The 23,569-nt window shown below is 30.6% G+C and overlaps 1 protein-coding gene across 3 annotated transcripts in view; it reads right to left on the bottom strand.

Moving 5' to 3' along the window:
* The window catches only part of dsb (scavenger receptor class B member debris buster), a 55,572-nt gene that overhangs the window by 11,796 nt on the left and 20,207 nt on the right, over nt 1-23,569 (bottom strand). For 2 of the 3 annotated variants that reach the window (XM_081976876.1, XM_081976877.1), the window contains exons 2-4: nt 16,097-16,240; nt 9,630-9,721; nt 9,395-9,555 (exon numbers count right to left, since the gene is read on the bottom strand). In XM_081976876.1, coding sequence (XP_081833002.1) covers nt 9,395-9,555; nt 9,630-9,721; nt 16,097-16,214 — 371 coding nt within the window. In that variant the 5' untranslated portion in view covers nt 16,215-16,240. Of the gene's footprint in view, nt 1-9,394; nt 9,556-9,629; nt 9,722-16,096; nt 16,241-19,856; nt 19,921-23,569 lie in introns of those variants that run through there. The other variant, XM_081976875.1, reaches the window with a different exon arrangement.

The following is a 23,569-nucleotide window of genomic DNA, read 5'->3' as shown; positions in this document are numbered from 1 at the left end:
ATTCATTGGTAAGTGGCAATATTAAACATTACTACAATTTTTGTAATCTGCCAAAAATGTGCAATACCGGACGAATCAAGTGGTACATTACCACATGCAATTTAAACAATTCAAACTAAAATTAACAATTGTGAAATAGGCTTTATTAATTAACAGTACTATTGAGAAAGTTATTTGGGGTTGGCAAATCTATGTTTAACTCCACCAACTAAAAAAACGTTAAGGTGAACGAACGTTCTTCAAAGGAATTCTGTTCACCGTTAGAAATAACAACAATTCCCTCTTGTTATTGTTTAAATTGTGAATGAACAATTCTCAAGATATTTCTATGTCAAGGTTAATAACTTGCTTTACAACACCATTTTCTTTTTGACCGCAGATCAGCCGATCACTTTTACTTTACTGATGATTTAATCGTTACTCAAGCTGTTGAACGAAGTGGAACTGTTATACAATGGTTATTAAACTGTCCTCGTTTTTTTTTTTTTTTTTTTCTTTTCTGGTAGGTATTTATATTAAGATTATTTCCCTCATTGTACTAGCAGCCAATAAAATTCAATGAACCTTTCTAGTTCGACCAATGAGATCCGTTATATACTGAATAAATCCCTAGTTGCTAAAATTTTACACTGAATAAACACCTCCTACCTTTTTCGAATACGTTTTTTTGAAGAACATTTGATATTAACCGAAACGGGATTTAGACACATATAAAATTTAAGCTATTTTCTTCAATATTAACAATTAATAAATCACTATAACGTAGTTTCCATTAAAAAATTACATAAATTAAAATATTATAACGTCTGATTGTCAATCTGAAATGTAAACAAAAATATACATGGCTGAACGAAAATCTGTCGTCTGCTGGGGTGAGTTCAATATTATCATTAATTTCATCACGTTTAGTTTAGTATTTGTGTTCTAACTAAGGTGTTTTCTTGTTAATAAACTAAAATGTGAGTTTTCAGGAAATAATCTTGACATATACCCCTCGGCGTTCACGTTTTATCACGTAAAATGTACATTGGTAGGTTTTTTGAAAAATTTTTCTTTTAGGCAAATGGTTTCGACTAAATAATTCATTGGAAAAAATCCTTCGACCTGCGGTCTCAGGATTTTATCGTCGAATTATTTAGTCTCAATCATTTTCCAAGCAAAATTTTGCAAAAAATCACCTATGCACAGTTTACCCGATAAAACTTAAACGTCTCGGGATATAACCTATGACAATCCAATTACTCTTCATTTATGCTTTTTGCTATTTCCAAACATTATTTCAGCAGTAAAATTTTTTGCCATGATTGATTTTTGACAGCAAATTAACAATGTATTTTGGGCACATAAATTCAAAAATAAATATTATTCAATTGGTGTTGGGTTGGTAGCAATGACTTTATGTGTAACTCAAATGTTTGATGTTTTGACGCCGCCAGATGTCGTTGCTGCCTTTCTGTCAAAGTTATAGATTTTAAAGTGTTCTGGCATTTCAAAAATGATTATATAACAGTTTGGCAATATATAAATCTCTTAGATGATTTAGGACACGTCTAGCAGCTTTTGTTAATTTTTGGTTGGTTTGTACTACTATCTATAGAACTCTGAACATTTAAAAAATAATTTTGGAAGAATTGGGACACTTGCAGAAACTTTTGTTACTTCTTATCAGGTTTTCTTCTTCAGTCCAATTCTAAAAGCGTCTGCCAACTATGGCTAAAATTTCTTGTAAAGTTTGCGGAACATGTAGGGGTCTCCAGCATTTTCAAAATCGTTCCTAAGGCTTCTGGCAAAATTTTAAGTCATTTCTAGAGGTATCTGGCAATTTTGATGATGTTTTTACGAGTATAGAAGCCTCTAAGTTGATTCTAGAAATATCTGACAAATTTAAAGAATTTTCGGAATGTTAGGGACCCTTGTGGAAGATTTTGACAAATTTTTAAAATGTTTTTTAAAGTAATTCTCATTCTCAAGACTTACAACCCTTGTAGAGTCGCTGACAATTTTTTAGAGATTTTCAAGAGTACTTGGAGACTTCTGGCATTCCCAAATTAATTTTAAAGGCCTCTGGCAAATTTAGAAAATTATTTGAAGGTTTTGGACATTTGTAGAGGCTATTAATTGAAGCTTTCCGGCGATTTTAATAGAATACTGGAAAATTTGAGGCACTTGAATTCTGCTCTGGTAAGCTTCAGAAGGTTTTGTGTAGAATTTAGATATCTCTTGCATTTAAAAAAAAAACTAGAAGAATTACAATACTTTTTGAGGTTCATGACAACTTTTAGGAGATATTCAGGAATATTTAGAGACTTCAGCACTCCTAAATTAATTTTAGAGGCCTATTTGGAGAGTTACTGGAAGGTTTTGGATATTTGTAGAGACACCTGGCAATTTTCGGAGATTCTAAGTGGTAATTAGAGTTCTTTGAGGCAATTTTTTAAGAAATTGTGGAAATTTTGCTACACTTGTTATCCCATCTGTCAAATTTTAGTATGTTTTGAAATTAATTTGTTTAAAATTAAATTGGAACTATTAAACCACTTTTTGGGAGATTTTGATAAGTATTTGCAAACCTCTGGCATTTCGGAAATAATTATAGGCTTTGGACATTTGTAGAGGCATTTGGCAATTAATTAGAGCTCTCTCACAATATTAAACAAATTCCACGTGTTTTTAGCCGCAGAATCTGAATCTGCAATAAAAAATTGGGGGTGCCATTTAAAAAATGAAAGTTACCCCCCTTCCCCCACACATGGAGGGGCAGAGGAATACAAATTTTGTCATCAATGTATTTCCCCCGCGGAATAATACAACTTTGATACTAAACATTTTTTCGAAAAGTGCTTATTTTTCGAGATATTGAGATGTCTCAAGTTAAATGTTACACCCGGTATAATTAGCCATGTTGGATACTGCTATAACCTGTTATACCCTGTTTCCATATATTTCTTGCACATTTTCTTCATTTATAAATTTTTTGGTAAAAATTCAGGAATGTTTATTAATATATCGGCACGATATAAATATTAAAATAATTAGAATTCCACCATTACAGCATAATACCATAGTCGCGTGCCTATTGAATACGCTTAGAATTGCAAATACATCGGTATCTTAATTTATGTTTCATACCGATGCGGTACATGAGAACGACCTGTCTAATACTTCACATAATCGCACCCATAATTAGGCAACAATCGTTGCGCTACGGTAATTTAATCTCCTTTAAAGTAACCATATAATAACAAAAATGGAATGCGCGTTTTGTAGCAACCACCCAGTTTTGACCGTATTTAAGTTTAGGAAACAGGGTCGCAAGCCTTAACACAGTCTAGAAGATTACCTAAAAAAAACGAGTTTTAACGTTTCCTATGTATTGCACAGCTGACCTACATAAATCACGAAAAATCTTAATTGTCACTAAACATCACTAATTAACAAATTCAATTTCAGCATACTATGTCTAGCCTTGTGCATATCGAGTAAAACGTATTAAACACGACAGACTTGTGTGTTTTTGACCTAATAAAAATATATTTCCGAATAATTAAGACTTGATAAAATAAACTGTTTCTACAATTCAAACATAAAAAATCAATTACGGAGAAATAAAAATTTTTAGTAATGATTGTTGTCAGAATTGGTAATTATTTCTTTTTAAAATGCGCGTCAATATTCAACATCAATAAATTTTCCCGCTTTTAAGCGATACCATTAAAGGCCAAATGTGTTATTTTTATTGATTTGTTGTTCACCTTTATACAAAATTGACTTCCGTGAATTGCTTGTATTTTCGGTATTCTAGCAATATGATCGAAACATCCATTAAAACACTTAAAAATTAGTTTTAGAAACAAGTTTGATATTTTTGACGCAATTTTTTGATAACAAAAGTCAAGAGAAAGATTTTTGAATAGATCAGTTGTAAGTGTGTAAGAAAACGAAAAAGCTTTAAAAATTCCAGAAAGTAAATTTCCGTGAAAGAAACACATAAAAACGTCAAACATTTTTGAAAATCAAAAATAGGATGAAAGTCGCAAGTTGAAAATTACAAATCAAATCTCTAAACCTCGCTCTAAACGATAACAAAACCCTTTGGACAATGGACAAACAAGGTAAATATGGCAAATTGAAAATGACCTAAAAATTTATTTTAGAATTCGTATGTCTCAAAGATTCTAACGAATCAATTTCCATAAAAAACCACACTTTTTGAAAACTCAATAACGTGAGTGAAATGAGTACCAAATAATTTTTTTTTTCCCCCAACGCAACTAAAAACCAACTTTTACTACCAAACCATAGGATCAAAGACAACTCCCCAAACATAACCGCGGACGGCCACATAACTGAACCCAAACATGACGTAAAATACTTAGGCGTAATACTGGACCAAAAACTAAAATTTACAAAACACTTAAAAAATGCAAGAACTGAAACTATTAAACGGACAAAACACTTTAGATCACTGACATACAAAAACAAAGGTATTACCACGAAAACCGCCACACAAATATACAAATCCATCTGTAGACCAGTTTTAGACTACGGACACTTACTTAGAGCAAACGCTACTGACAAAACTAAAAGATATACTCAGACTACGGAACAGATTGCTCTAAGACTAATAACCAAAATAAGACACCCAGAAAACCCACTACACAACCCATCCAACCAACTTCTCTACGAACGTACAAACATGACCAAAATAACAGACATGACTTATACAACTACAGAACAAATGGAAGAATAATCCAAACAACTGGACAATAATAAACCCACTGTGCATAACAAGACAAACCAGACAATCCCGTTACCTCTTTCCCACTGCCACCCTACTAGAACACTTTAACTAAGATTTTTATTTTTTTTTTGTAAATAAATTGTAAATAATTAGAAATAAGTTAACATGTATACTAAAACCATAAAAAATCCCACTGTAAACATAGGCAGAAAGACCAAGTGGTCGATAGCCTTTTTTCTATTTAAATAAAGATTGTTTATATATATACAGGGTGTCCCGCGAGGTAAGGGACACAATTTCACTACGTGTTCTTTAGGTAAATTCGAGTCGAAAATGTTCTATGAACATGGGTCCGCAAATGCTTCCTTACCAAGATATGATTTTTTTAAGTTTAATAGTTTTATTGTGTTGAAAAGTACAATAACCTCACAAAAATATTTTTTTACAAAAAAAATTAATACCTCTTGGAAAATAACTGTTTATAATAATTGTTCAAAGTGCCCATTTTCCCATTGTAAGCATAGTCTAGCCCTTTTAATAATGTGGATGAGATCCATTGTAGTGTTTGGTACAAAATCACTATTAAATTTAAAAAATCATATCTCGGTAAGGAAGCATTTGCGGACCCATGTTCATAGAACATTTTTGACTCGAATTCACCTAAAGAACACGTAGTGAAATTTTGTCCCTTACCTCGCGGGACACCCTGTATATATAATTTTTTTTTTTTGCATTTCGCAAAAATAATTAAAATTCTGTTTTTATTGTTGATGCGAAATTTTACTGACTTTTTTCCATTGATGTCCGACGTTTTTGTTTTCCGTTATCATCATCAACTTTTTTTATACGATCCTACTGTTTTTAAAGCATAATCTGAAAATACAGTTTGAAAAACAGTGAAGAGAAGACCAAGAACCAACAGAAAATCTGAAAATGGCAAAGTGAACATTACAAATCTTATAGGACTCTAAACATCCCAGAGAATTAACTTCCATAAAAAAACAATTTTTTAAATATAAATTTAAATAAAAAAAGGGTGAAAATGGCAACTATAATTGTAAATTGGTTTAGGTGGTTCTAGAAATTTCAGAGAATTAAGTTCCATAAAATACAATTAATCTTAGATAATTTTCAGTCAGAAAACTGAAAAAATTTAAACAAATGAAAAAAAAAAGAGTGAAAATGGCAAATTGAATATTACAAATTGATCTTAGATGACTCTAATCATTCCAGAGAAAATTAACTTACCCTAACCTAACCTTGAAAAAACACTTCCATAATAAACCACAATTTTTGGAAAATGTTGAAATCTCAATAACTGTCAATATGTATAATTGTCAATTAATAATGTTCCTTTTTTACAAAAATTTTAAAGAATCGCAGTTTTTTTCGAATTCTAACCTAAAATTTAAAAATATAATTAAAAATTAGTTTTAGATATGGGTCTGGAATTTACAAAAAAATAATTTCCATGAAAAAAGAAAACACTATTTAAATATTTTTAAAAAATTTTTAAAGTTGCAAAAAATTGCAAATTGAAAATTACAAATTGACCTTAGATGACTCTAAACGTTCCAGAGAATTAACTTAAACTGGGTAAAAATTATTGAAAAAGATTAATAAAATTAGTAAAAATGGCAACTAATTGCAAATTGTTCATAGATGAGTCTAGAAATTCCAGAGAATACATTTCCGTGAAAAAACACACTTTTTATAATTTGAAAAATTTTTGAAAATGGAAAAACATGGTGTAAATGGCAAACTGAAAATTTCTGAATTCTTAGATGACTTAAAAATTCCATGATCAACAGCATTTTTTGAAAAACTTTTAAAACTCAATGAGTCAAAAATGACAAATTTGTAATTTTATACTTGACAAATACTAATGTTAATTTTGCTACAAAAATTTGAGAAATATTTACAGTTTCTTTCAAATTCTAACCTAAAACCTCAGCAGACAAACAAAGTTTCGATGTTAAACATTATTTAAATCAGGACAAATAGTCCTTTCAGAATCACAAAAAATAGTATAAAAAGTAAAATGAATCAGAGATCAATAAATTTTCCCGCTTTTAAGCGATACCATTAAAGGCCAAATGTGTTATTTTTATTGATTTGTTGTTCACCTTTGTACAAAATTGACTTCCGTGAATTGCTTGTATTTTCGATATTCTAGCAATATGATCGAAACATCCATTAAAACACATAAAAATGAGTTTTAGAAACAAGTTTGATATTTTTGGCACAATTTTTTGATAACAAAAGTCGAGAGAAAGATTTTTGAATAGATCATTTGTAGAGAGTACCACAAAATCGTTTGTAAGTGTGTAAGAAAACGGAAAAGTTTTAAAAATTCCAGAAAGTAAATTTCCGTGAAAGAAACACACAAAAACGTCAAACATTTTTGAAAATGAAAAATAAGATGAAAGTCGCAAGTTGAAAATTACAAATCAAATCTGGCTCTAAACAGTCCTAAGAAAATTAACTTAATCTAACAGAACCATAACAAAACACTTTGGACAATGGACAAACAAGGTGAAAATGGCAAATTGAAAATGACTAAAAATTGATTTTAGAATTCGTATGTCTCAAAGATTCTAAAGAATCAATTTCCATAAAAAAACACACTTTTTGAAAACTCAATAACAGAGTGAAAATGAGTACCAAATAATTTTAATTTTGTTTGCATTTCGCAAAAATAATTAAAATTCTGTTTTTATTGTTGATGCGAAATTTTATTGACTTTTTTCCATTGATGATTTTTTGAAATTGCAAATCTGAAAATGGCAAAGTGAACATTACAAATCTTATAGGACTCTAAATATTCCAGAGAATTAACTTCCATAAAAAAACACTTTTTTAAATATAAAAAAAAGGGTGAAAATGGCAACTATAATTGTAAATTGCTTTAGGTGGTTCTAGAAATTTCAGGGAATTAAGTTTCATGAAATACAACATTACATTTAAGAATTAAAAAAACACACTTTTTAAAATTTTTTGAAAATGAGATGATTCTAAATAATCCAAAGAATAAATTTCCAGGAAAAATCACACTTTTTAAAACATTTTCGAAAATGCCAACCATAAAATTGCAAATTAATCTTAGATAATTTCAGTCATTCCAAATTTCCATGAAAAAGACTCTTTCTGGAAAACTGGAAAAATTTAAAAAAAGAGTGAAAATGGCAAATTGAATATTACAAATTGATCTTAGATGGCTCTAATCATTCCAGAGAAAATTAACTTACCCTAACCTAACCTTGAAAAACACTTCCATAAAAAACCACAATTTTTGGAAAATGTTGACATCTCAATAACTGTCAATATAATTGTCAATTAATAATGTTCCTTTGTTACAAAAATTTTAAAGAATCGCAGTTTTTTTCGAATTCTAACCTAAAATTTAAAAATATAATTAAAAATTAGTTTTAGATATGGGTCTGGAATTTACAAAAAAATAATTTCCATGAAAAGTTGCAAAAAATTGCAAATTAAAAATTACAAATTGACCTTAGATGACTCTAAACGTTCCAGAGAATTAACTTCCAGGAAAAAAAATCACACTATTTTAAACTGGGTAAAAATTATTGAAAAAGGTTAATAAAATTAGTAAAAATGGCAACTATAAAATTGCAAATTGTTCATAGATGAGTCTAGAAATTCCAGAGAATACATTTCCGTAAAAAAACACACTTTTTATAATTTGAAAATTTTTTGAAAATGGAAATCATGGTGAAAATTGCAAACTAAAAATTTCTGAATTCTTAGATGACTTAATAATTCCATGATTAACAGCATTAAAACTCTCTTTTAAAACTCACTGACAGAGTCAAAAATGAAAAATTTGTAATTTTATACTTGACAAATACTAATGTTAATTTTGCTACAAATTTACAGTTTCTTTCAAATTCTAACCTAAAACCTCAGCAGACAAACAAAAGTTTTGATGTTAAACATTATTTAAATCAGGACAAATTGTCCTTTCAGAATCACAAAAAATAGTATAAAAAGTAAAATGAAACTAAATTTCAAAATTTTTTTTTTTTCTCTCCTGAAATAATTGAAATATTTTAAATTTTAATACGACATATAATTAAACTCCAAATGGCAAAATTTAAACCAATTTGGTAAATCTTTCCGTTTTTAAGATCCCCATACTTACACACAAATTTGTGGCACTCCGTATATTTCCATATTATTCTAATATTTTTATAATAGTTGTTGCTACATACATTTCAGCACTTTATTAACAAGTAAACGTTTTATATAATGAATACAAATGAAACGAGTTCACGAGGAAATCGAGGTTCAACCACATTCAACCAATTCTTAATGCCATTACGTGGTTTTGATGTAAGTTGTATGTGGAATCCTAGCCTTTCTGCAACTCATTGAGTGCTGCGTAATAAAATGAATGAAAGATGACATAAATTAACTGTCTAATTAACTGTTTTTGACTAAAATTAGACCGAGGATTGTCGTAGTCAGGACGTCATCACTAAAAAATTATGGTTGCGTACCACAGACAACCTTCGATAAAGTTATATACAGAAATTTCAGGTTTCACAAAATTATTGAAATTTAATGCAAAAACTTCCAAAACTAGAACTAATTAATACGTTACAGGTTAGTATCGTTTAGTTACAGGCTTACCTGTATACGAAAGGTCCGATTTCCTGTAGTTTCGGTTTTTCACCCTGTTTGAGGAACCCGTCCGGATTAGTCACGTTGAATATGTACACTTTGGTAAATCTGACAACGCCTGGTTTTTGCCAGTAATGGAAACTAATGGAACCTTCTCGTAGACGCAAATTCTAATAACAAATTCACATTAAATTCAGTAATTTTGCCTTCTTATAGTGTGTTATAATTATAAAAGAAGACTTACTCTTAAAACAATATAGTCCAGCCATGGAATTGAGGATAAGATTATACCCATGGCCAATGTGAATAGTCCTATTATTATTACAGATAGATGACCTGAAACAATACAAAAAAGTAATCAGTAATCAGTTTTTCAATTAAAAGTAACTTAATGATTATTAATCTCTTATTACTCGTTCACCTTTTGCAGTATGAATTGGCAATAACGAGAATCAGAAGGACATCTACACGGAGTTCAAAAAAAAAAAAAGAGTTGATTGTATTATACAATAATTATTTGTTGTATTCAAAATTACTGGAAACTATAAAACTACTCATAAATGTACAGGATGATTGTTTATATTTTACTCAATAGCTATATATTTTGTTGAGGTTGTGTTGAGTACTTTTCGAAAAATGTAGGGATTCTCTAATCAATTTTTATGGCTAAAATGTTGAAACCCAGTCAAGATTCATGAAAAGTGGCTTAACCAAGCATTTTCAGTCGTTCTAGTCTATTTTCAAGGGCAAAACCGAGATCTAAACGTTTAAATTTTATGTCAATCGATTTACCGGAGTATCTGCTGTCGTTTTAGTCGATTTTTTAAAGTCAAATATCATAAAAAATTACTTTTACTGTTTTCAGTAGTGCGAGTCAATTTTCAAGGTAAAATAGGGCCAAATATAAACACACTGATTTAACGCGCTATTTTGAAATATTCTAGTCATTGCAGTTATTCTACGCAATTTTCAAGGCTAAAACGATAAAAAACAGTCAAATATTGATGAGAAAAAGTCTGATGAGAAAAGGTGTGGGACTTAAGAAACACTGAATTTAGTAATTTTTAACTTTCTTACAAACAACCCTTCGTTCAAATTAGTTCTTGTGGACATATACCAGCAGAGTCGTTCTGACTCTTAGTAGCAGAGCTATTGAGAAAAGGCAATAGTAATAAAAATAGTATTTGTATTCTTAAGCTGTTTCAATAATATAACTAGGTGTATTACCAAAAGGTAATTTTTCTAACTTATTTCCATATTTCAGGCATTTGGTAATGACCCTGAAATTACCAGTACGTGGATCGATTTGAGCAGAAAAAAAAACAAAATTTCTGACCTGCTTAGTACGACCAGAATGCTAGTTTTGTAATGAACATTACTAAGCCTGTCTAACTGTAATTTGAAGAAATTCAAATAGTTATTATAAAATACAATTGGAAGTAAAACATTGATTTATCTATTTTAGGATTTCCTGGTGAGGGATTGGAGAAAGGATTACAACTTTGAAATCATTTTACAAATAAAAAACCATCAATATAATATTACAAATAAAAACCATTCATTTTCAGTGAAACACCTAAGATTGCATTGATTGTTCATCAATCATATTACGTCCAAAATCCTTGTATTACAACAGTAATTTTAAATAATCAATTTTTGTTTAAATTTATTTAAATATTTTGTAGGTCAGCCAGTATATTGGGTGTCTAGTAACTTAACCGATATTCTACTTAGTAGTAGTTCTGTGCCAAAGATATTAAAGAAAACAAGAACCAGCACAAAAGTTATTAAATTATTTATAACCGACTAAAAGAAAACATTAAAAAGTGAATCAAAATGATAATCACCGTTTTGTGAACATACAAACTACTTTTTGTGGCATAAGAATGCAACTTTACTGCTTTACTTATCTTGTTTTTCATCTCATCATCCGTATCTTGCTTGTTCAATGCCATTAACTGATATTCGATACGTGATCAGTCTATTGATTAACTGAACAATGTATAGAAATCCACTTTTTTTAAGAATTGCATTAAATTCCTCTGTTTATTATGCTACTATATTGTAGGGCTTGCTGTGTGTATTTTTCTTGATCACATGATTGAAAACTTTACTAAACAGTCCAAAAATTATTTTCGATAAATATAACTAGAGTCCGGATTTCTAGAAATTTTGCTTTTTCTAAAAAATAAAAGCAACCAACCTTTGACATCTAAAGTGAACGATTTATGCAAAAACTTGACAGATTTTGTTGATGCTTTTTTTGCTTTTTTCTTCGTTTAGTGCATATTTTAGTTTTTAGTGCTTATTTACTGCTATTTTTGTATGGTTTAACTAGTTTTTTACAAAACAAGATTTTCAAGTTTTTAAAAATAAACTAAACTAATACTTAATAAAATAAACTACACTAATAAACTGCTTTGACAAAAAATTGCTATATTGAGATATTGAAGGCTTCTGAACGACAAAAACATGTTAAGCCTAAAAAAAATGTAAAAACATTCCAAAACACTATAAAACCTCTAAAATGCCTTGCAAAGCTTACAAATCAGCCTAGAAGCTTCTAAAAGCTTTTAGAACAGTCTAATATTATAATTAAATTATAAATTCATATTCTAGAGCAGTTTAAAAGCTTCCAAAAATTCAAATTCACATGTCTTAAAAGCAGTTCAAAACCTTCAATGCTCCTACAGTAGTCTAAAAAAAATTCAAAACACTACAGAAACTCCAAAATGCTTCTAAAGCAGTCGGAAGTCTTTCAAAACAGTTTAGAAGCTTTCAAAATCATTTAGAACAGTTTAAAAGATTCCGAACGCTTTTCAACTAGTCTAGAAGCTCCCAGAAGATATTAAAGCAGTTTAGAAGCTTCCAAAAAATATTGTGAACCGTTTAAGAGATTCCAAATGCCTCTAAAGAATTCCAGAACCTTCAATATGCTGTTTAAACAGCCAAAAACCTTCCAAATGCTCTCAAGTAGTTCAAAAAACTTTTGAAAGTTTTCAAAACAGTCTATAACCTTCCGTATGCTTCTAAAGCAAATTGAAATCTTCAAAAAATTTCTAGAAGTTGAACTGAACTGCTTTTTTACAGATTTTTATGCTTTTTTGAAGAAAATAATTTTGCTTTTTCAGCGCTTTTTTTCACGACTTTAGTGCTCTTTAATCCGGACTCTAAATGTAACCAAGTTAGAGTTCACCGCGTCAAAGAGTGGCAGAAAAACTATGTTGAAGCTTTCCAGTAACAATGCTATGTCGTTAAAATATGTTCATTCTGTGTTATGTTCAACTTCTGGAGATATCAGCTAAAGTGTCAAATGATGAGAAACAGCTCCATTTGAATACCTATAAGTTTAGTTATTTTTTTATAATTTTGAAATAAACCTTACAAATAGATTTCTATTAGAATGGAATTAAATTTCGTCTTCTATAAAAATAGATAGAAACACCCATTTTAAGTATTCAAACGAGAGGAGGAGCAAAGAAAGGTTATTGTGATATTTATCTAAAATTAAAACTAAGTATTGCTATTAGCCACTCAAATATACTTTTCTTTATAAATATTTAAAATATTCAATCTATAATAAAAACACATATTTTAGGCCTATACTATTTTGGTTTGATTTCTGGTATACCTACAATTTTTAAATCCAAACAAAGCAGTAATTACTAACATTATAATGTAGGTCAACCGTTGCAAAGTGATAATTATTTTACTATCATTGAAAATATTGCATAAAAACAAATTAGTGGACCTGCCCAGTCTATGCTTAAATGTAATTAACGTGAACTCACGCACGTCCAAATATTACACACTTTCGTAACATTCCGCATCATTTCAGCCTCCAAAAAAAAACCACCAAAAGAGGGCAATCGGATATGTTAAGAAATTTTTCTTGTTGAAATTCTTCGTCTTCGCGAGATGTAATAAGAGTTTATATAATAACCCTGGTCGGCTGTGTTTACTTTACATAAATACATAAACGAAATGCACTACTTACGTCTCTCGAATGTAACAGAAATACTTTCCAAGGACGTTCGGTTACCTTTAGGCTTCGGCGAAGCTTCCACCAAGAGAGTGAAAGTGGTGTCACACTTAACCTCAATGCGGCTGGGCCACAACACAGAGTGTTACATAAAAGCCGGCTTGGAAATGTAGGTGAGATAAATATTGGCTAGACGATTTTTGGTACGATTTTGTAGAGAGATTTGATTTTAGAAGTATAGTTTCAAAAAGTTTGTAATACTAATTCCAAATCTTTGATTAAATCAAAGATTACATAGATTAGACAAAATTTGAGCAACCATAAAGATCTTAACATCAAATTTAGGAAAAAGTAACAAAACGCTTTTCTAGGTGTTAATTATCATGAACTATGCTGACGATACCAACTTAATTGTAGCAAATAAATGCAGTTCACAGCTGGTTATTAACAATCAATATTTAACAACCAAAGTTGCAATATGGTTTAACGACAATGAGCTAACTTTAAACTCAGAAACGACCAGTTTGATACTGTTCAGAACTAAACGGTCAAATTTCAATAAGATAGTCAAGTTATTAATAAGTAATTGTAATGTAGATGACGAAATTGTAGCGGAATTTGTTACTTAAACCATAATTACCAAATTGTATATTAAGAAGGCAGATTATTATTAAATAACATTTTTACACTTTATTCTTACTGTTACATTACGGAATGATGCCTACCAAAATTCTATAGATATGATGATAAATAAATAGTACCTTCTGCATTCTTGAAGATATAATTCTGTATAAATATACAGAATTCCACAAATTCGTGGGAATCCCGAAAACGGTGAAAGATATAGAGTTGTTTTAGTTATGGCAAAATTAAGTTTAATAATATGGTGTCTTTTAGAAATTAAAAAATTTTGACCACTTTCGGAAAAAAAATTTAAAATTAAAATTTGAGACGACTGCAACGTTTCGGACTTGAAAGTATTATGTGTTTTTTCTTAACTGATCTGCAGCAAACTTTTTGTTAAATTGCTTAGATTTTTATTTCTTATTAATTAATAATGGTGAAAAATAAAAAAAAGTTAAAAGTTTGGTTAAAAATTTTAAATCTTCAATATTAAATGACCATAAAATGGTTTTGAAGGCCTCAGTAGGTTAACCTCACTTTTAACTACATAAATTTTAAATGTTTAGTGAGCATAAACCACCAAACATTTTTTATTTAATGAAGCAGAAAAAATTGCAATGACAAAGTGTCACTCATTTCGAATTATCTCTGCAAATAAGCTGAACACAAAACAATTGATTTTTCATCAAATTTCGTATTTTTTCGAGTATTTCTGAAAGTAATCGGAACTTATCAAATATTTAAACTGCATATTATTGGACTCTAAATTGCGCAATTTCGCTCCAATTTGCCTCTGTACTGTACCTCTTTAATCGCTGGTGTGACTCGAATGTGATGAAACACCCTGTACACAATGACAAAAGTAGCTATAAAATAGTGATTCTTATTTTTAAATGTTATGTCCAATAAAAGAGTTTGTTTGCAAAAAGACCAGCCACAGAGAACAACAAAACAAAATCAGGACTACTGCTACTTCCAGAATATGCTTAAAAAATAAAGCACTATTTAATTAAATAAAATTAAGTTGAGGATGGCTGACATAAACCGAAACGTTGTATAATGAGATGTCATACTTTACAGAGTTAATTTATTTATATTGTTACATGTTATTTGTTTGTTTGATCTCATCAACAGTACAAACATAAAAAAGTTCAATGTCATATTCGCTACAGTTGTCATTTTTGACACCTGCCAAAATTACGTCAATGGGAGGAACGGTTTCTGATAAATTTCTTTCAAAGCGATCAGTTTGTTAAAACACAGTGGGTTGAAACACAGAAAGTTACATCCCAAATTTTTTTGATTCACAAATGTTTGACAGTTGACTAATTTGATGTAGTATTAGAATAAACTGTCGTTTTTGACACCTAAAAAAATTACGTCATTCGGACTAAGAAATTCTGAAAAATGTGATGGTTTCAAAATGGTCAGTTTACTAAAAGAGTGTTGTTTGAAACGTAGATCACTTTATCCTTGATTTTTTCAACTGGAAATTTGATATAGTAGAATAAACTGTCGTTGTTGACAACTGCAAAATCAATTTTGACAGCTGTCAAATTTGGAGCAGCAGTAGTACCTACTGTCATTTTTGAACGACATCAATCGGATCAAGGGTATGAATATGCAACCAGTTTCACAATAGAAAAATTCTCACTTTTAATCATCTTTGCAATCAGAGGCTTTCATTTTAGTCATTTTACCATACATTTTTGTTCAATTTAATAAAAATTGATAATTTAAGGAAAAATGTTGTACCTAACACAAGCGAAAAGCGTCCTTCCCGCTCTTTAACTGCGCGTATCGTGCGGAAAAGTACCACTTTCCGTAGTTGTTAGGTAAATAACTATTTTTATTTAAATGTATATCATACTTAACCAACTAAGCCAAAGCTACACTAGTGTCAAAAATCATTTTTTTTTACTAAAATGTATGGTAACGAAGTCATGTTTCCTAATGAGGTGAGTCAGAAAAGGCTAAATTTAGCTCGTAGATTATTATTTATTGGCAATAATCAATGCTTAACAGCTATTTTTTCTCCAGCTACCATTTTGTTCACTATTATTATTTTCTAACGTATAAAAGAACTCTTATAATATTGAACTTACCATGATTAACTGGTTGTGATATTAGCATTTGCAGAGCAATGCCATCCCTTCCATTTTTATTTCTTCGAATACCTAGTGCATGTTGTGTTATACGGAAATACTGCTTGTAAAGTCCCATGATATCTGCGGTACTGGTAAAGGGTCCTATAACAAAATAAACACATAATGTGGTTCAAAGTCCAAAAATTGGGTCTTAAGTTCCGAAAAAATGTTATTTTATAAGTGGTTCCTTCAGACATCCAGTCTCTAACAACCGTAAGTTATTATCATTAATAATTTATCAAAGCTGGGATCTTAACATAGAAGACATAAATAGTGGATCAATAAAAACCCACTCAGGATGACCAAAACTAGTTTATTTGGTTTAAGATGGCAAATTCAAACGAACACCCATAGTAAATACCTGCACAAATTGCAATTAAACTATTAATTTACGAGGAAATGCTTACAAAAAGTCGCAATAAATGTTAATTAAGGAAGTTGTTCTGTAGGATTTTTGTAGCGATCATCAACAAAAAGTACTTAGTTTTTGACGTAGATACTAATTGATTGAGTGAACATGAAAACGTATTCAATGATCAATGAAAATTTGTTTTTCCTAGTTAACTTAATTACTACCTTTCCCTAAACTGATACGCCTAACATGTACATAATTATAAGAAATAATTTGGCATCATTATGCATAGGACACAGGTCAAGTTTTCTCTTTTCCAAGAAATTACATGAAATTTGTTTATGCTAGTTGATGGGCAAACAAAACGAGTTAATAATAGTTGTGGGAAGAATATGCAGTAAAGCCTATGAGATTCTTAAAACTATGTCACCTAGAAAGAAGCGTATTTCTACGAACACAACAAATTAGTGGGTGATTATTTTGTGGAAATGGACAATCAAGCTGTTTACTCTTCCATGCGATACCAATATGGTTTTCTAGGTTATTTTAAAAACAAAAGGAATAACCGAGTAAAATTTTATCTACAGTAAATGACTGAGATATTGAATGTAATTTGAACCTTGCAAGATTCTCTGTTAATAAATCCAAATAATACCAAATAGTCGACCCGATTGTGTGATTTTTAGTGTTATTTGAGATCAAGTTACACTAAAAATGTGTTAAAAATACAAATTTGGTCTAATGTGAGAAACGTCGTTTAATCATCGCCTTAATAAAATGACATTTAGAAAATGTACATTTTTTTTTTTTGTTTTTTTAGTTATTTTGAAAATAGTTTTTTTTACGTTTTATTTTGTGGGTTTAATACTTCTTTACAGCAAATTTTAAAGCTTTTTAAAATGGAATTATCAATTTTTCATTTCGACGTTTCGTCTTTGCGGAATCATCATAAACTTTTTTTTAAATTCAATCTATACTTTATATTATAAGAGTCTGAAAGCCCTTTTCATTATGAATTTTATTATTATTTATTTATGTATGACTTTATAGTGTAAATGCGTTTTACTTAGTTTTTTGACATTATTATAAAAATTTCCTAATACGGATCCCTACAGTGGTCCTGAGCACATTGTATACAGTAGGGTATCTTTTAAAAACTACAGAAGTTATAACAAACTCAATATAAAAGTAAAAAGTAAAGTAAAAAATAAAAAAGTTAAAAACAGGAAATACGTATTGTGAGGCAATAAAAAAAAACAATATTATATTGGTACCTATTAACAATTATTACGTGAAAGTCACTGAATTTAGCATATCGAAAGTAAAAATGGGATTATTCTTGATAGATTTTATTAAATTTAGTTTAATATGAACAAAATTTGTGTTTGCTGAGCTGTTGATTATGTTGTTTAAGACAAAAAAATTAAATGTTTAATCGTCTATTGAAATAAATATAAAATAGACCAATCATCATATAAATAAATAATTAACACACATTTTAATAACTTATTGTTTTGACTTATAATTAAGCGATCAAATTGAGTGATATTAGGAAAGCAAAAGGTCGACAATTGTGTCAGAAGTTGACAGGTGAATCAGAAAAAAAAGGTAACAATCCTGCTTATAAGCTTTATTATACTTATTTTTTCACTTAGAGAAAATTCGTTTTTAATACGAATACTATTGAAATTATTACACATTTTCATATAATTTAGCAGTCTTTGACTGCTTAGACAAATTTTGTTTCATCAGTGAAACTACAAGCAAATCTTTTAAACTGTATGAATCGATAAACAGTAGCTTGTTTAAAAGACTTGAAAATTATCAAAACCAAAGTCCAGATCATAAAATATTTAAGTCAAAGTCCAAGTTTTAAATTATTTTCCGAGACACCTGGTGCACTAAATTAGCTCCAGGTAAAAGAATTTTGACCTCTACTAGAGTGTCGGCTACCTTCTTCGAGAAGTTGTTACACTAAATCTCCAGGCCACTTTGTTTTTTTCTGTCTCAATGAGTTGCTTTTTAAATTACGAATATGGTTTACACTACACATCTGGTGCAGCATTTTTTTTCCTTTAAAAATGGTACAGGTTTTTGTCTGCTTTTTCTTTTAGTAATCTACTGAAGTTTAAAACAATTTGTAGGAAAAGTTGTGCTATTATTTTTTGTTTAATTTCAATCCACATTTTAAGTGCTTCTGCAAGTTTTCTGGGGTTTACAGTTACAGATCTCTAATTATTTAAAACAAAATGAAATAAATTACATTTAAACCATTCTTGTTGAAAAACTAACTTTGACAAGTTTTTGTTTGTCTAACTGTCAGTTTGCTATTCTCGTATATTCTGATCCTGATGTTTATTCCTTTATTCATTATTTCGTTTGTTTTATAGAAAAGTGAGTTATTTTACTTTTTTTTGGCAAATGAGTTACTTTATTAAAATGAAAAAAAAAATTAAAAACTTCAAAATGTTAAAAAAGCTAATTTTAAAAAGTCACATTTTGTACTAAAAGGTAAACCTGAATTATTATTAACAATGTTAGCTTTCAAAAGTGTTGAATTTTATTTTTCTGATAAAGGCACTTTACAGATTCAGATTTAAATCTAAATTCCTCTCTGATAATTAAATGACTTTGCAAGTAAATCACAATTTACCTTTCAATATACATATTGCTATTAATACTGTATCTGTACACATTTTACTGCTTTTTGGTACTTGTGGTACTAATAACTTGAGCAAATACAAGTGTCCTTGTTTTATGCGAAAACGCCATCCATGTACGCTGTTGAAGAACGAAAAATTCTTTGCTTGTTAATTACAGTGTCTACATTTTCAAGATCCATTTCAAATAAGTTTTAAGTTATTACCTACCTATCCTTTCTCTTTGCTCAAACCACTTCTATGTTCTATGGTAGTTCAGGATAATAAACTAGCCATCAAGAATTTTCATTTTTATTTAAATAATCTGAATTATTATAAATTTTTAAATATTAATATTAAGCATCATTTGTTTCTTAAGAAGCTTATCACCAGATTGCAATATTTTGGTAAGATCATAACAATTATTTTGGGTTATCAACAAAGGACGTAAATTAAAGAAATCTTTCACAGCTTTTGCAAAATGTTTCTTATTGATGGAATTCTTGCATACCATATGCGTTATGCAAATATTTGCTTCTTATTTAAGGAAGACAAACTAGTATCCCATATTGAATCTATTGTACCTACTATCGACTTTGTCGAAATGTCAGTATGTCAAACAAATCAGTAAAACAGCAATTACAGAAAGATAAAAATAGTACCTATTTAAATAAAAATTTACTTGACAAACATTGGTTAAGGAAAAAACGTAGAATGGGTGACTTACCTAAAACCAACTGGTATTTACATGGAACATATAAATTCAAAACAAACATAAACTAAACAAAATAACTGTATTACTTAGAAAATCCTGACGATTGTTTTCTTTAAAAGGAAAATTTCACTGTTTTTCCAAGATTTTGTTTCCTCTACTATGGGGACTTTACTCATTCACGGTATTTGTTATACTAACAAATTAGCAAAATAACTTTGTCTAGTATATTTACTATACTAGCAATTTTTTTTTCACTTGTTACTTGCTAAGTAGTAGGTTGTTAAATTAGTTGAATGTTTTGCTAATGATCATTTCTGTATTCATATTTCTGTTGGTGTACTTTCAGCTAATCAAGCAAAACACAAAACAGAGACTGGATTTTTGTGGCACAGTGTTTGATAATAATTCGAATCATTCGTGTCAATTAGTTTTTAGAGATTTTTTTTTGAATATTTATGAACAAATTGGTCTTGTTAACACCAAACCGCTTTTAGCATGTTTTTCGTAGTTGTCAGAAAAAGTTGGTTGAAATAGAATCGAACCTAATTAATAAATATTTCTGTTCTGTTAGGTCCTTTAATTGAAAACCTACAAATGTCTATTTTATTATTAATGTACGTTGGATTTTTATAAATATTGCAAACCCCAATTCAGCAAATTGAAACTTATTTTCTTGTGAGTATTTAGATTGTAGAAACATTTTATTTGAATAATAATTCAAACTTGATTTATGAATGAAAGTAACTTTTGCCTTAATTGCTAGAATTTTAATTATTGATTACTCAGAATTTATCGTTCATACGCAATCTATATTTATACAAATTTTCCGATCAAGATTTAAACTTTTTTTACTTGAAGATGCATTCTAGTACATCATTAACTTAAATTCTGGTTAATTTAATTTAGGACTAGAAATAAAGTGTACAATCCCAGTTAAGTTTAATTTTAAAGGCAAAGTTTAATGCACGACAGTCAGTATAATTGCCCTGAAGTAATAAGTTTCACCTATTTATTCTAAACTGAAAACGGTTTAAAATAACAAAATTAAGTAGAAAACACGTTAATTAAACTTTATATGTTCATGGAATTTTGACGCCAATGCAAAACGAGACAAATTTGACTTGAACCACTTAAAACGTTAAAATAACATTATTCAAATTCTTTTTGTTTTATGTTTCAATAAGGCTTTTAAGGCAACTGTGAAAGTCATCTGAATAATGATACAAAACACATTCGATTACTAATAATTTAATATTTTCTCTAAAATTTTATTTGCAACTCGTTCTAACGCAGCTGTCAATTGGAAGCAACGTGTCAAAACACGTGACAAGTATCACACAAGTCAAGCTATTAAACTGGTAAAAAATATTTAACTGACAACACGACTGGTAGAAAAACGCGTTAATTGAATTTTATATGTCTATGGAGTTTTGACATACATTCAGAACGTCAAGTGAACGACACGTGTATACTTAAAGCTATGAAGTTAATAATCTATGTAAATAGAGCTTACAAAAATTATAAAATTGGAGAAATCCCTCCCTGTTAGTGAATTGTCATTTATACTCTATACACAAACTAAGTGCAAACCTGTTCATTTCAATGGAAGACTAACACGTTGCCAAGTGTTTGAAAATATCTTAAAAACCAGAAGTTCTGAGTAAGTACAGGCCTGGAAGTGTTTTTTTTTACAGTTTGAAAATCATTTAATCTCAAAGTTGATTTTGGTTAAGGTTTGTGGTCTAATTGACTGTTGACGTCGCCTGTGTAAAGCTTGAAAATTAAGCTAAAATAATGGATTTGATAACTAGGGATGTGTCGATAAGATATAGAAAAATAAATTGATTATCCTCAGATCGAGATTCTGACCAGATCCTTGGTCTGGTGGCCGGCGGTGGAGAAGGCCTTCGTTTCCCGGAAACTGACGGGTTTGCAAAGACTAGCCTGTCTGGCAAAAACCACCTAATGAGGACGACACCGAGTCTCGCATTATACGTTCTTCTGGGCCTTCATGAGTTACCTCTGTAGATACGCACTCTGCAGGCCGCTGCGGCGCTGCAGAGGATGGAATGCGGCTCTAAAAGGCGTAACAACCACCTGCATCAAGGACATACAAGTATAGCGGCTGCCATGCATCGGGATATTCCAATCTTTAAGGTAGAAATTCCAACTAGCGAAAGTTGGGATAGTAGCTTCTCGAGAAGGGGTACAAAGCTGGTACACCGACAGCTCAAAGTCTCCCAATAGGGGATGGTCCGGGGCGGGAGTGTACCGACAAGACACCAACAAGGGGGCATATTTTTCGCTGGGGAAGTGAACGACCATATTTCAGGGGGATTTATTTGCAATCCTCGAGGTTGCCACAAGCAAGGAAGTTCCAGAAGGACGAGAGGTCAGGCTATCCTAAAGGCACTTTGTAGTGCCAGGATGGGCAACAGGAATGCTGGGATGCCCTGAACAAAGTGTCAGAGCAGAAGAAGGTACACTTAGTGTGGATTCCGGCACATATGGGGTTTGCGGGAAACGAGCGGGCCGGGCCGATGCACTGGCCCGGCTTGAGTCTTCTGAGAGTCCAATATCTTCCGTATCTCACATAGAATTAAGCAACAAACAGGTAGTAAGCGCAAAGTGACTGGGTACTTGAAAGTACCATAGAGACGTGGAGAAAGGCGGAAGGGTGCCAAATCCAAATGGTTGATGTCAAGGAGTCGCTGGGCCTTAAAAACACTGGTTGCGGTTCTGACTGTGGCCTAAACAGACATACAATGTGGAACGGCGGAGGAGACATCATATCACCTATTAGGAGTCTGCCATCGCTGATCGTCTATCAGGAGGCGCTTTCTTGGGGCCTCCACACTCTCCTGCAGGGAACTGTCTTCCTTGGAGTAGGGACGGATCCTTGCCTTCCTCAGGGATACGGGATGTCTGGGTGGCGTTGGTCAGGTGGGGAGGGTTTGAGGGGAAACGGCGAAAAGGGCCTTAAGGCCTACTCGCCGGACCTTTTAGGGTCCCCCGCATTATTACTACTTACTAGTTATTTATTTATTTATTCGAGTCAGAAGCATCATAAGTCAGTAAAGAGAAAAGAAGAGGTCTATTAAATGTCTAATTACTCTTAAGTTATAATGTAGATATAATTTAGACTAGAAGTTTCATGTTTGGGGGGTCGGGAACTTTGATATTAAGAGAATTAACTTGAAACAAGTGAAAAAAATTCAAGCAAAACCAATGACAAATTGTTCATCCAATAACAGCAAATTTTTTCAACTGTGCCTGTGGCAACACAAATACAGAAATGACAGTTACAGCAAACTGTTGAGCCACTTACGCTGTATTTGCGTAAATTTCCGCACAGTGGGTAGTTTGTGATTGGTCAAAATACAACTTTCAGCTTGTTGCTGTGATTTACGAAAATACTGCACATGTGAACTTATCATTACTGTTACTAAAATTATTAAAGGTTAATACTAACTTATTAAAGGTTAAGTGTTGAATCAACTTTCAAGATAATAACCTGACATTTCAAAATTCGTATACTTGGTTATTACAAATTCAACAAAAAAATTATCATAGTTTAGTAGTTGTACGCTGATTTGATGTTATTTTTAATTAAAGTTATTTATACCTCCTTTTAATGACAAATTATAATTTTATTCCTCGTCCTGACTTGAGCACATGTACAGGGTGCTGCATTTTCGATGATTTTACGGGGTACAGAGAAAACG

This window comes from Ips typographus, linkage group LG3, assembly GCF_016097725.1.
Source record: "Ips typographus isolate SLU linkage group LG3, UJ_Ityp_2.0, whole genome shotgun sequence".
Lineage (NCBI taxonomy): Eukaryota > Metazoa > Arthropoda > Insecta > Coleoptera > Curculionidae > Ips > Ips typographus.
The sequence above is the reverse complement of the archived record's forward strand: the minus strand, read 5'-3'. Positions and strand labels throughout refer to the sequence as shown.